Genomic DNA, 15,743 nt, shown 5'->3' on the forward strand with positions numbered 1-15,743 from the left:
TACGTTAAGTACCTACAGTTAAGTAGAGTGCAATAAAAAGTTTCCTACATAGGGCGTAGATATTTCCCTACTTATGAATATAACTATAAACACTTTATATCGACCCACCCGTAATCCAAAATTTAGTAAATGGCATTAGTTTAAAAACTGCATCTTTAAAAAACAGCTTGGTATCTCCTGCAAAGATTAATCGCGTGCCCGCGACCCAGATTTCAATGAGAAAGGAGTAGAAAGAAAACTAAATGCATCAAAAACCAACGAAGGAATGACTCCCGAGATTGCAATATCTCTTAAGAAGGGAAAATGTAGGGCATTCCTTCTTGTAATATTACATTTTATGCGCAGCCATTCCAAAGGTTAAGTATTTGCAGGCCGTTATTACAGATTTATGAAATACTTACCTGTAAAATGGATTAGGACGAGGTAGGCCAATATAAAATAGCCTATAAATTACTCTAATCGAATGATATTGCACTCACGAATTTTATGGCGATAATTTGTGATCTCGATACTCGTAAATAATATACAACTAGACTTGGTAGCTTACCGTTCGTTCGTACATTGCAAATAAATTCATGGACATGCCCGTATCTTGGCCATTCTGAGTAACAGCCGTACCACGGTTGATTTGTCCAAATTATTGTTTCCAAGCAAAGCGTACCGTTGCACCCCAGCGCCGGCTTTAGGGGCTCTCAAGCATGGAGAATCCGATAAGCAGGCCTATATAGCTGTATGGAACCACCATGGCACCACATCTGGGAGAAACGGAGCAACATGGCCAGACTAGCATTGTTCAGCGTCCTCGCCGTCACATTGGCTGTATTACTATGTGGCGTTACGGGTAAGAGTTTATTAATTTGAAAATAAGCGGAACAAATATCGTAACGTATTATAGTTTCAATAACTTCCTAGTGGAATGGCGAAGACACCCGTGATCGAGATTCAAAGTATACGTATATACGTATAAATGTATACGTATGAAATTAAAGTTTCTATGTTTTATTTTTCCGAAAAACATAGGATCGCACCGTTATATTATAAACATGTTAAAAAAGTAGAAGGTTCCCTGATATGATAATATATTAGGTTTGCCAGATAGTCGGGATACTTTCGATTCTGTCAATATTTCGTACGACATAGGTACTTAGATATCATATTCATCTCTCAACAATAAGTCTCCGAAGGGTGAGTAAAAAAAAGCCTAAAAATTTACAACCTCGACATTTTGAGATTTATCCACGCGTCGGCCGTAGAGGCTGCAGGCTGGCCGCAACCAGGTGGACCGATCAATAAAAAATCTCTACTTCCTCTGTTTTGCTCGGTTGTAAGAGACGCGATGTTCAGAAACCGACGGAGTTAAATTAAATCATACACTTCAAAGTCTCCAAAGGTCCAAACTTTATCCAGTGATGATCACGATGCTAAATCATGAGGGAACAACCAGATATAGAGATCTTGCAAAGAAGTAACACACTTAATAATATTTTTTCGCAGCGGATTCTTCCGACGCGGACGAAGATCGCTATGCTTCCGAAGATGATCCTTCCGAACGCGCCGCCTCCGCCTCCGCTCACGCTTCAGCCCAAGGACAAGGAAACATGTACCCTCGCTACCCACCAAGGCCCGTAGTAAGCCCACTCCCTCAGAAGATGGTACGATGCATCACGTGCTCGGGGTGCCCGCAGGCGAAGAATGTGACAACTTCGAAGTTGTGTCCGTATTCGCAGGACCCGTTCAAAAATGGGAAATGCGTTGTGTTTTCTGAGAAGTACTACCGTAAGTCCTGATTCGTTTAAAGTAGCATTATACCTACGTACACACTGTAGTGACGCAGTGAGTAGCCGGACATACAGCTATATGACTAGATCTTAATCGGTAAAGTACCTATTTTAAATGAGACAGTATAGTTGCAAAAGTGTTATTAAAAAAATACCAACCCGTAGCTAAGCATGTTAGCATGCACATCGTGTTCAATTTCTGTAGGTACCTATATGATTCCTTGTGAGGAAGATTACCTACATATTAATCGTGTTTGATTCGCTTTTAAGGTAGTCAAACAATAGCTACATTTAGGGAAATCCCGCTCTCATTTTGATTTCTTAGTGGAGGATTAAATGATGGGTATTCACCTATTGAAGTGGTAGTAGGTACCTACGATGCGTCATAGAATGCCCATTCATTCACGTCTAGGTATAATTAGTAGGTACTTAAGTTTAACTTTAATACACAATGAATATTACGGCAAACAGTATGAAACGTACCTAACCTACCTACAAGTAGATATGTGACTCATTAATATGAGAAGATTACATTTTAATCTCTAAATATTTTTTCTCATTATCAATAAATTATGCATTAATTGAATCAAATGCGTTATCTTATCTATTATTATATCTAAAATTGATATAAAGACTGCGGCGTTGGACTTCAAATAGTACACTTGTGGTCCTTCACATCACATACGATAATTTATATTTATAACAAAAGATACGTAAATCCATAAAGAGCGTCAAAGTCTACTTCACTGTGTGCCTGATCCTGTTATAGATGGCGCTTAATTTGATGTCTGTATACGGCACTTTTTGCGTATGACTGTCGTTTATATATCACACACAGCACAGCTCCCCCTCTGCTATTTACTTATAACTTCAAAATATGAAATTGGACATTTCTGCGCCAAACTAAACGATATCGTAGAGACGAATATACAGCGCCAAAAATTTTTACCCCCTCTCCAAGTGCTACTAAAGGAATTCATTTGCAGATATGAAGGAGCCATTCGTCGTGCGTGGCTGCATGGCCGAGCGGGGCTCCTGCTCCGAAATAAGAGCCGCCGTGGAGCCCCAGAAGGAACTGGTTAACCTACTGTCCTGTCGGGAGTGTGAGGGTGATCTATGCAACGGGGCAGGACACTTCACCCCGAACCTGGTGACGGCGCTCTTTACTATGTTTGTAACACCTTTGCTCATGAAATATACACTCTCTTAGGACAGAAAAAGTCTGAAACTACTTACGCACTGACATACTTGGTTTTGCGACTGGCTTATTAAAAAAATTCAAAAATGTAGGCTATTAAAATGTTTTGGAAAGTTGTCAGTGCATAGGCGGCGTAAAATACAATAGCTTTAGGGAAAGGTGTTACTAAATAGGTATCCTAGCTCCCTTATCCGCCTGTCGAAGAACAAAATTAAAATCTAAGTGCCTATTTGCTTTTTTATTTGATATAAAAGTAAGTAGTCCTAGATTTACTTTTTAGATAGTCAATTGACAATGGAAAAACGGAATCATCCCGAAAAACGGAATTACGAAAACCGCATAGTAATTTTATGCTACCTGACTCACCTAGAATGTCAAATTACTATGGGCCAGATTCGGATTTTGAAATAGACATCTATTAGACATCTTTTAGACATCACCAAGATACGATAACGATATGTTTAAGATCTAACCTGTCAAATTTGACATTTGCGCGATTCTGGAGATACACTCACACAGGATATGGCTTAGAGATCCAATTCACATCTAATAGATATCTTACTCTATCTAACGTAAAAGTAACATTGGTTGCCCGAATTGCGCTGCAAAAGAGAACTAGTTGATATCTAAACTATAACGTATCTAGAATGGATCTAGTACGTGTCGTCTCTTGTGAATATCTTGAAGTTCGAATACGGCAGTATGTTGTGACCAATTAAGTAGGTATATGACAATGATTGCAGTATTTATTGCAGTATTGTTGCAATAAATACCTATTATGAAAAACTACATTATTATGATTGACATGATTATTTTGTTGTACCTAATACATACTAAATACCTACATGAGTAACAATTCCATGGCTCTCAATGCTTAGTTTTTCAAACAAAGATGAATTAAATAGATACCTAACTATCAATCTAATGAAAAAATAAAGCTATTTTACACGTGTATGTTTTATTTGAAGTATTTTTCCCATTCGAGGCACAGTACCTTTACCACTCGACATGCACTCGACATAGGTATTGTATCAGACATATGTCGAAACCAAGCGGATTAGGTGCTTTCAGCGCCTAACGCGACATCTACATTTTTTAACCCGTACTTCATACAAGGTAACGTGTTTGTGATATAACCTCCGATGTACGTTACACCGATAAGAGGAGGTCTTCATTCATACAGCTTGAATATAATAGATGTCACTGGTATTAGCGATAAACGAAAATCGAAATTTCATTATCTACTCTATCGCTCGAATTTGGAAGAGAGATAGAGAGGCAGATAACACAATTCCGATTTTCGTTTTTTACAGTAGGCTCTCAGTACATATTTTCTAAGCATTACATATGAAAGCAATAATTGATAATACTTATAATATAAGCGTTATGTATTATTAGGCATTGTCTGTATTTTAACTAAAAAAAGTTACACATTTTTACGATCCGTAGTAAATACCTACAACTTAATTTTTAATTCTGTTCTTTATCCCAGCAGTTCTTTTTAACAATCCTAAAAATAAAATTGATTACTTACGTACCTATTTATAGTCTGATGTGAGTTCCGCATAATTAATGCTCTGTAGGGAATTCCGAAATCCACAGAGATATCCAGGAATGTCCGCGGGTAACACATTTACGTGAACACCATAAATTGACAGTTGATTTGATGTTAAATATAGAACTCGAGTCACAAGAATCAAAGCGAACTTATATATAAAAGGTGGCCAATAACAACAATTTATCTCCTAATTTTAGTACCTATCTACGCCTACCTATGTATATCGTTTTAAAATTGGTGTATAATTGAGACTGACATTACACGTCAGCGCTTCCCCTGATATGTCAGGAGACTTGGCGAGTGTCAGGGTTTTTTTTAGAAAACCCGGACACTGCCCATTAACCACTAGAGTAACCACTAGAAACTAGTTAAAAGTATCGAGTTGGGCAGAGGAACAAATGACGATCTAGGAAATTATTTCCTGGAAATATCAGGATTTTTATTGTGATGCCAAACGTTTGTCAGCATATTCCTGATTATTTATGGCTTATTATTAACCGGGCAACTAAAATATTAAACAGGAATTTTCATTGGGCATATAATAATATAATTTGGCTGTGCATTAATATTTTAGCGCCAAAAAAATATTTTAGCCTCAAATATAAGCATCATATTATTTAAAAAAACTGGCAGCAAAATCAAGCCACCTAAAAAAAATATAAGGAACTTAAAGTGATAAGTTGGCGTCTAAAATAATAAATTGGCAACTAATATAAAGCAGTGTTTTTCAAACTTTATGGTGTCACGGCCCTTTATGACCACAAAATTTTTTTCGCGGCCCCCCCAAACCCCGTTTCTACGTTTTTCTATCTATATAAAAAGAATCTGCAGACTGCACATGCGCGGAAAGAGAAGAGTCGTGAAATGTATGGGATCCCATACATTCTACGGCTCTTTTCTTTCCGCACAGACTCTAACAAATTTGGAATTTTTATGATCGCTTTACATTGTAAATAATAAAATTTAGTTGTCATCTAGTTGTTCACACCTAAGTAATCAACTAATCATAACTGAGCATATCGTTTCATCTAGGTAGTATTTTAATACGAAAGCAGTTAAATTTAATGAATATTGGTCACTTTTTACACAAAACACCTCAAATTAATTTACCAATACGCAATGGTCAGTATACTTATAGTCGAAATTTCTAATCATGAAACGCCTAATTGCCATTATACCATTAGATCTTCAAATTTTTAATTACTAATTTCAGTAGTTACCACCGTGTTCTGCTAGAGTCAACAGATAGGTGCGACGACGAGCGAAGCGAGGAGGAGCGTGTTAGGTTGACCGTGTAATGACCAAACAAAATATTTTAAAAGAACTTCATTTCTTAATTAATAGATAGCCGTTTTCTTTTTAAAATGTGCTTCATAAATGGTCTCCGATATATTAATTCAGTTGCCAAATAAATACTTGGTACCTGCATAAAAATAATCAAAAGCTGTAACGGCATTAAAATACAACTCATATTGATATATTTTCAGGCTCCGTTTTTGTTGCCAAACTATTAATTTTAGTAGCCATTTCTATTTTTTTAAACTACCCAAATTCGATTAATTAGTTGACCGGTTAAATACGTGTCATTATTTATAGGGTAAACCATGTATAATCGTATATAAACCATGTATAATGGGACATTTATTTATAAAGTTTACAAAATCACTGACAATGTTCTTGTGTTAACTCAGATAACTTTTTTTACTACAAGTTACAACCAATTGGGTGTTGGAAAGTGCTGGCTGTCTACGCTGTCATTGATATTTGAATTTGTTCTTGTGACATGTTTTCTATCTTGATGCATATCTATCAATCGTGTAACACGTAAGAATGTTTTCTCTCTAAATAAAATCATATTAATATTGCATCAATACACTTGTATTATTCTATCACTGCTTTCCACCATCAGTGGTAGCAGAGCGTGGTTAGTAAAAAATAAAAGTGATAAATAATATGCAAGAATAAAAAAGTGTAAAAGTGAGAAAAGAAAAATGGGTTCGAATTTTCGTAACATCGAAACATTAACGAAATCCAATTACGACACATGGTGCCTACAAGCACAAGCAATCTTAATAAGAAGCGACTTGTGGGAATACGCGAGCGGCGAAAAAAAATTATTGGAGACCGCGACTACTGAAGAAAAAAGTGCTTTTGAAAAAGAAGATAGAAAAGCAAGGTCTGAGCTATTACTGCTAATATCTCCAGCAGAACTTTAGCAAATTAAAGGTTGCAACACGTCAAAAGAGGTATGGGACAAATTAGTATCCATCTATCAAAGCTCGGGACCAGCCAGAAAAGCTACCCTATTAAAACAATTAGTTTTGAAGAAAATGTCACCTCAAGAAGACGTAAGAGACCATCTCAACAACTTCATGGATGTCGTAGGTAAACTAGAAGACATGAAAGTCACTATCAACTCAGAGCTGTTAAGCATAATGATGTTGTATAGTCTGCCTACAAATTTCGACAGCTTTAGAACGGCGATTGAGTCGAGAGATACTTTGCCTAGCCCTGAAACTCTCAAGGTAAAAATAATCGAAGAACATGAAGCAAGGAGGCAATCTGAGCCCCAAACTTCAGAAGCATTCTACATGAAAGCAAAGAAAAAGAGTTTAATGTGCAGCAATTGTAATAAAAAGGGCATTCAACGGAAGATTGTTGGTCGAAGAAAAAACAAAAGAAAAACGTAAACAAAAATCAACAAAAGAGCTTCAATGTATGTCTGACAACTGAAACGTCAAAATTCAAAAATGGATCGTGGTGTCTTGACAGCGGCTGTACGTCGCACATGACAGGAGAAGAAGATTTGTTGACAAACCTAATCCCTGCATCTGATAAACTACGATTGGCGTCAGAAAAGCATACTGCAAATGTAGAAGGTAAAGGAAAAGTGGTACTACATGCTGATGAGTACGAATATACTTTAAAAAATACGCTTTACGTTCCGGACTTGACAAATAATCTAATGTCAGTAAGCAAAATAACAGATAATGGCTTTAAAGTCTTATTTGAAAAGAATGAAGCTAGTGTCCTAGAAGACGAAAGTGTAATCTTAAAAGCAAAGAGAAGAGACGGGTTATACTACCTTGAACTTGAAGAGCCGACGGAGACAGCAAATTTCACGCCTGTAGTAGAAAGCGAAATTATGAAGTGGCATAAAAAATTAGGTCACGTTAATGAGAGAGACCTGAAACTAATGCAAAGAAATGAGATGATAAGAGGACTTGATTTCAAAGAAAAATATCTTGAACCGTGTGAAACCTGCATCAAAGGTAAAATGTCAACTCTACCATTTCAAAGCTATGGTGAAATATTCTCTACTGAGCCTCTACAGATAATATACAGTGATGTATGCGGTCCTTTTGAGCATCAATCAATGGGCGGTTCGAAGTATTACGTCACGTTCATAGACGACTTCACAAGATATTGCTGTGTATACTTCATGTCACAAAAAAGTGAAGTTATCGAAAAATTCAAGGAGTATAAGAAGAACGTCGAACAATTCTTAAAAACAAGATACAGAACCTCCATACAGACAATGGTGGTGAGTACCGATCAAAAGCTTTCGACAACCTCCTCAAAGAGTACGGTATAAACAGAAGACTGACTACTCCCTACACACCTCAATCGAACGGGTGTAGCGAGAGAAAAAACAGATCTCTGATGGAAAAAACAAGATGTCTAATGCTTGACTCCAACGTCCCTCCATATTTATGGGCAGAGGCAGTGAATACTGCTAATTACCTGATAAACAGGAGCCCAGCAAGAGCTCTGAAAGGAAGCTCGCCCTACGAGAAGTGGACAGGAAGAATACCATCAGGAAATCACCTACATGTATTCGGAAACAGAGCGTTTGTTTTGAATAAAAATCGCAGAGGAAAATTGACTGCGAAAGCTATTGAAGGAGTGTTTATAGGATATGCGAGAAACGCAAAAGGTTTCAGAATATACATACCGGCGAAAAATGACATTGTTATCAGCAGAGATGTACGAATAATGGAGAAGATGCATTTCAAAATGAATACTGATGAACAATATGAAAATATTCAACGGGAACGTTCAGAATCTAAAAAAGAAGAAATTGAAATTGAATTAGAACCTTGTAAAACTAATAATTACTTGCCTTTTCAGGAACCTAATCAATTTTCTTCTGATTCAGAGTCTTCTTTCCAACCTGCTGTTGCTGATCCAGAAATTTCAGAGCCATTTGAGATACCTGAACCTGCTCCAAGTGCAAGACCACAGAGAGTAGTGAGGCCGCCAGAATGGACACGAGATTACGAGCTAAGCAGTTGTGTTACTATGTCTACGTCTGAAAATAAAACTGACTGCTCGCTACTTACTTATGAAGAAGCTGTGACAAGCACGGACAAGCGAAATTGGGAGAAGGCAATTCAATCTGAGAAGGATTCACTCGAAAAGAACAACACGTGGGTAATAGTTGACAAGTCAGAAGCCAAAGGACACAAGATTCTGTCCAACAAATGGGTATTTAGAATAAAAGATGACGGTACGTACAACGCGAGATTAGTCGTACGTGGCTGCGAGCAGAAAGGTAACCTGGATTTTGAAGAAATGTATAGCCCAGTTGTAAGTCAATCTGCTCTAAAGACATTATTAGCCGTTGCCGCATCTAAAAATTACTACTTCATGACTTTTGATGTCAAGACCGCTTTCTTATACGGCGAACTGACAGATGAAGTTTACATGAAACTACCTGTTGGCTATGACATTGGCCGTAATGGAACGGAAAAAGTTTGTCGATTACGAAAATCACTATACGGATTAAAACAAGCTCCGTTCACATGGAATAAAACCTTTACCCGAGCGATGTTTGATTTAGGTTTCAAGACAATCAAAACCGAAAGATGCGTATTCGTAAACGAAGACAAGTCAATAATAATCGGATTGTTTGTTGACGATGGACTTGTCATAGGAAAAGACCGAAAAAAGATAGACTGCATTTTGAAAAAACTTGAAACCAAATTCGAGATGAAAAGAAATGAAAATCCAAATACTTACCTGGGTATGGAAATTCATAACTCCAAAGAAGGAATAAGGTTGACGCAGAAGACCTATATTAACGATATTTTGGAAAAATATAATATGAAAGATGCTAAATCTTGTGACACACCTGGAAGCAACGATGCCAAGTCGACACAGGAAACTCCTCAGGAGAAGGAATACCCCTATAGAGAGGCAGTGGGGAGTCTACTGTATCTATCGACCAGAACGAGACCTGACATCGCACAGGCTGTAAATTTAGTTAGCAGAAATGTTGAAAATCCGACTAAACAAGATGTCGTAAAAGTGAAGAGGATATTCAGATATCTAGTTGGAACTAAAGAGAAGGGTATACTGTTTAAAATAAATAGCCCGTTAGAAATCATAAATGCTTACTCGGACTCTGACTATGCGGGAGATCCGAAGACGAGACGAAGCACATCTGGCTCAGTACTTATGATAGCAAATGGACCTGTTTCATGGGCATCCAAGAGACAACCCATAGTGTCCCTTTCATCTACAGAAGCTGAATTTATTGCTGCAGCAGAATGCTGTAAAGAAGCGTTATACCTAAAATCGTTCTTAAAGGAAATAACAGATATAGAAGCAAAAGTTAATCTGCATGTTGACAATCAAAGCTCAATACAGCTAGTAAAATCTGGATCCTGCAACAAAAGATCTAAGCATATAGACGTGCGATACCATTTCATACATGAACACTTTGTGCAAGGGCTGATCAATATAAACTACTGCCCAACCGAAGTACAGCTAGCGGATATAATGACAAAGCCTTTAGGTAAAGTGAAGTTCGCTGGACACTGCAAGACACTAATGTGTGGATAGTGCATACTGCAGCCACATGAGCATCCATCAGGAGAAGGTGTTGGAAAGTGCTGGCTGTCTACGCTGTCATTGATATTTGAATTTGTTCTTGTGACATGTTTTCTATCTTGATGCATATCTATCAATCGTGTAACACGTAAGAATGTTTTCTCTCTAAATAAAATCATATTAATATTGCATCAATACACTTGTATTATTCTATCACTGCTTTCCACCATCATTGGGTATGGGATCGAAATAAACTAAAGTTAGCAAAAAGGACTTTAAGAAAGCATTTTTCGGGGGCAAAAATGTAAGATGTTTCTTGAATTGATGATGTTATAAATAGGCACCTACCATAAGGCGTGACAAAAGGCTCCAATGTGGGCCAAGGAGAGGATATATCGTCAGGTAACAACCAAAACTCACTAATTACTAAAAAATAATTTAACAAAAATCAACCTTATTATGGTACTAATACGGTTCACTATGGCTATGAATTTGTAGTGGTAATTAATGAGTTTTCGATGTCACCTGACGATATGCAATAGCTATCTAAATATTATTGCAAAAACTTACCCCGGACTTAAGGATGATTAAATAATATACTAACTAAATATTTATATACAAAATAATCTATGTACTGTAATGCACCATCAACCGTACAATAAATCAATAAAACATGTCATAAAAAATACAGTAAAAGTTTATATAATTGTTAGGTAAAACATTCTGCTGGATCCATTCGCGGTCTTTCGTAACCGAGAAGCCGCGATATAGCTCAAAGAGTAGATACCCTACAGTATCTTGCCATAAATATGATAATCTCTTATTAATACCCGGTACGTTCGACCCTCTGAGAGAAAAAAAACTTTCAATTAAGTATCTTCTTTTGCATTGCAATGCTAATTGATAACTTTGATTTTAGATTAGATTAGGTTAGATTTGTTTATTACTTATTAGTAAAAAATATGAATAAAGAAATGCATCCAGCTAAAAATCCTCTGTAGGTATGTCTATATACAGGTAACAATAATGAACAAATATTAAATATAAGAAAAATACCATAATGTTTTGAAAGCTAAGGGACGGCATACCTAAGTACCTACAGGTAGTAGGTAAGTTTGCCATTGTATTTATATTGGCACGAATCTAGACTAGCGTCTACATTGGTATCTAACAGATAATAAATGAAAATGAAAAACTTTGCCCACTGAGATTAGCGAGTTTATATCCGTTGCCGTTAGGTGACTTTGTGACAGATTTATCTTTCGCGATCTACAAGAAGAGGTTTCAAGATAATATAGGCTATTCAATCCTGGCCACGACATTGCGCGACTGGCTTCGGCTAAGGCGACAACTATAGGTTGGAGCGAGACACAGCGATCGGACCTTTCGTTCCCACCTATGGTTTTCGCCTTAGCCGAAGCCAGTCGCGCAAATCGCACAATGTGGTGGCCAGCAGGCCGTTATAGAGGACATCGTCATACGCGGAGTTTCAAGTTTAGAAAAAGTGTGAAATCGGAAATTCATCGAATTTATAGGTACAGCTACTCAAGTGCTCACCGATGATAACATTTACAACAATGTACAACGAGCTGCAAAATTGCATGGACAGTATAGACACATTATGAACGTCGCTTCATGCGCAACAGTCGTGTGACCGGTCTGTAAATATTTATTTATTCTTACGGCCCTGCGACGCGGTCGCAGACCCAATACGCATGTACTGTATTCGCGCCAAACGCTGTTCTGCCGTTCACTCTTCATTCACTCGCTCGCGACCGAATAAGCCCGTCGCTCGTTCAGTGTTTCGAATTTCGAAGTCGTGATTGTGTTTTGTTTAATAAAATAACTGGTGGAAATGGCGAATCTGGCGCTTTTGGTTCCCGTGCTGTTGGTAGCATTATTCATTAAAGAAGGTATGTTTACTATAACTTTACTATGAGTAATTGAAAAGTTACGATTGCGTAAACTTTGTTTACGTTGAGGTCACTGTTTACACTTTTGTTTAAGCATTTTTCGTTAACGCGCACATTACAAGTCCACAATTATATCCCGTTGTTACTTTAAATTAAATAAAACGGCTTTTATTTTTAACAAGTTTAGGAGAGCGTTAAGTTTTCCCGCGTTCTAGTTTTGCTATTACGTATTACTCACACGTATACACGGGTCTACTCGATTAAACGAAGCAGACTTAAAAATGTGTTCGTTATCTTCAACAATTGCACTAAGTTATAGGTATAGTTAAAGCCTAAGGGGCAGGGCCGGAACAAGTTAAACCTGTTTGAGGTTGCAACACTTGGCTAAAGTTCGCTAACGTCGTAATGAAAGTGAATCCAATATGGTATTTGCTCACGTGTGCAGGTTGCAGAGGTTGTATTTACTATACGAGCGTATTTAAAAATAGAATGTAGTTTAATTGCAAAAAAATATAATTTGAATGACTACAAATTTTCTTGGCATTAGCTTATTTTTATTAAGGTTACTGTTTCAAATCTGCGAATTTCATATTTACATTAGTAATACGCGCAATATAATTTGTTACACCGATAACGGCTCAAACGATTTCGATAAATTTTTCTATTAGTTGTACAGAAGCGAAACATTTATGTAGAGCTGAGTTTGATACTTGTGTAGTTTTCCTGTATGTATTTCCCCCGAAAAAAAAAACACACACACACACAGTCAAAAGATAAATATTTTTATTTTTTTAAATAAAACATGACTCTACTATCTCTTATTCAATGGTAAGCGATTACAATAGATTGTTTTATAATAAACTTTTCATTTATCCACTATTAGATTGATTTTCAATAATTGCAATAGATAATGTTATCCTTATCTCATTAAAAGGATGTAGATTTCTTTCCTTAAGAGTTTCAGTTAGAGTCAAATGAATGTCATTTAGATACGAGATTATATATACATATTAGTAAAAAGTGTAAAAACCTTATTAAAGATTGATTATGAAAAAACCTAATATTTTTCTATATAAGTAGGTAACACCATGATCCCGGCACATGCAGTTTTATTATAATGCGCAAATAACTTATATTAATTATGTGAAACGATTAATTACAGATAGGTAGGTACTTAATCAATATAAACCTCGTTAATTAACCCTACTTCTGGTTAATAATAAACAGTTAGCCAATCACGCCAATTTGACCATTTTAAATACATCTCTGATAATACATTCGACGTCAAAGATATGTTTACATACCTATTTCGCCTTATTACAAAGAAGTAAGGTGCAAAAGTGTAAATATATCTTTGACGTCGACTGTACGAGCATCATATTTGAAAAAAGAAAACATGTCCAATCAGTTTGGTTTATTTTAAATGACTTAATTGAACTAAGGATTGTACAAACCAATTAAATGGACAATTTACGTTGAAATTGTCTACGGCTATTATCCGCGGCATTGTGAATAAGGTAAACCTTGACTACGACTATTGTGGCGTAGGTACAATAAGTACCCAGATTCACTAGATTGTGTACCTATAACAATGATCACTTCTCGCTTAGCTCTCGATCAGTCAATCGTTTTATATGTATAATAGCATCACTTCGCGCCTATGCATTTAATAATGCATCTACTATTAACAAGGATACAAGAATGCTTTTAAATGTACAGTTTGGTAATTATACTTAGTACAAAGTACATGTACATACAGATACTCGACAGATATATTATAATAACATTAATAACTCTAAAATTGACGGTTTCATTTCAGTTTTGACTTTATTAGACCATATTGGGCTAGCTAATTTTAAATTAATTTTACGCCTATTTCAAAATTATCTGGCGGGTGAAGTTAAATTTTATTTCATGTTAAATAAAGATATTTAGTTTTACAGATAAATCCATTTTACTCTGTTTTCTTTCCTTATCAGTTAGAACTTGCACTACTTACTTCGGTCGAATCAATTTTTTATCATTATTGAAAGTAAACATTAGACAAGTGACTGTATAGGTACAGTCGAGGACATAAATATGTATACATTTCTTCACCTTAACCCAATGAAATAAGGTGAAAAAATGTATACATATTTATGTCCTCGACTGTACCTACTTACATCGGGATATCGTGCTAACTTGAAACGAAGAAATCGTATATTAAGTATTACTTGGGAGTTGGGAGGTAGTTTAGATACTTATACTAATACTTAGCATTTTTGAAAATTATTTTCTCATGTTGTTATAATTTTTATTTCGATAAGTTGTAAGCAAATTGAACACGATGATACAATTCAAATAAAGAGGTACCACATTTACAATTTTTTCATAGAACTCAAAGTACATATATGAACTTAAAAAAACTGTGAGAAGTAAAATAATGAATGAATAAATGTAGTCGATTCGTCCACTCATTTAAAATTTCAATACCCAGAAGAAAATAGCATATATCAAGACAAGGTATTTCTGTCGACTCAACAGTTGACAACCGAGTAGGAAGGGTCAAAAGACAAATGAGCAAAAGGAGTCTGGGCGGGACAGTCTCCATCATCATTACGCCATTGACGTATATCTCAGGACTGGCCTTACGGACATTAAGAATGGGGCATGAATGGGGCCAGTACAGCGGTGTGACACCGCGACAACGCGATTGTTTGATGAGTTCGCATCACGCGCGCGATTGATCGCAACTGGGCATTTTTATTTTAACTTGCACCTTAAAGCGCGACTTAAGTCGTGTATCAGTAACATCTAACCGTCACATTCCTGACAAAATGTATGGGATTTGACATCGACCGTCAGTTTTGTAACGATTGCTATTAAAGGTTATCGGCGGCCGTTAAAGGTGCACAGTTAAGTGAAAATGCCCAACTATGTAGTTGCGTTAGACTGCACGATTGGCTCGAATTCGTGAGTGACACTGCTCAACTAGTACCATTTTTAGAGTCCGTAAGGCCCGTCCTGAGATATACGTCAATGCATTACGCGTAACGCGCGTAAGGAGCGAGCTCTATCAAATAAAAATATCCGGCCAAGTGCGCGAGGCGCGACCCCTCGTTATAATGGCCTTGCAAATGTGCGAACAATTTATAATGAAAGCAGAATAAAGTAACACTCCAGACAATCACTTCTTAAAGCCCCAGCGTTTCCAGTGGGTTCCCTTAAGCTTCCAATCGAATGAGCGCAAAGTGTCTGCAGAATTTCAGATATAATATAGATATACAACACACAATTAGTAGAATTTTAATAGAGTTAGACCAAGATAAGTCTACAACGATTCTGATAGCACACGCAGTGCAAGTGTTATTATAAACGTCAAATTTCTATGCAATTATGACGTAAGAATAACTCGTGCACTACGTATATGCTATTAAAATCGTTGTAGACTTTTCTTTGTCTAACTCTAACAGGTTATTAAT

The 15,743-nt window shown here is 36.5% G+C and overlaps 2 protein-coding genes and 1 long non-coding RNA gene across 3 annotated transcripts in view; 2 read left to right on the forward strand and 1 right to left on the reverse strand.

Moving 5' to 3' along the window:
- LOC134797577 (uncharacterized) overlaps positions 1-15,743 on the reverse strand; it is a 113,710-nt gene that overhangs the window by 5,127 nt on the left and 92,840 nt on the right. The window lies entirely within an intron of this gene.
- LOC134797549 (uncharacterized) lies at positions 684-3,009 on the forward strand. The gene is made up of 3 exons (XM_063769837.1): positions 684-841; positions 1,495-1,776; positions 2,765-3,009. Exons 1-3 carry the CDS (start codon positions 733-735, stop codon positions 2,986-2,988), a joined length of 615 nt encoding a protein of 204 aa, XP_063625907.1. The 5' UTR covers positions 684-732; the 3' UTR covers positions 2,989-3,009.
- Positions 12,116-15,743, forward strand: part of LOC134797559 (uncharacterized) — a 50,253-nt gene continuing 46,625 nt past the window's right edge. Inside the window, exon 1 of the mRNA XM_063769847.1 lies at positions 12,116-12,282. Coding sequence (XP_063625917.1) covers positions 12,225-12,282 — 58 coding nt within the window. The 5' untranslated portion in view covers positions 12,116-12,224. The remainder of the gene's footprint in view (positions 12,283-15,743) is intronic.

The sequence above is a fragment of the Cydia splendana genome, chromosome 15 (assembly GCF_910591565.1).
Source record: "Cydia splendana chromosome 15, ilCydSple1.2, whole genome shotgun sequence".
NCBI lineage: Eukaryota > Metazoa > Arthropoda > Insecta > Lepidoptera > Tortricidae > Cydia > Cydia splendana.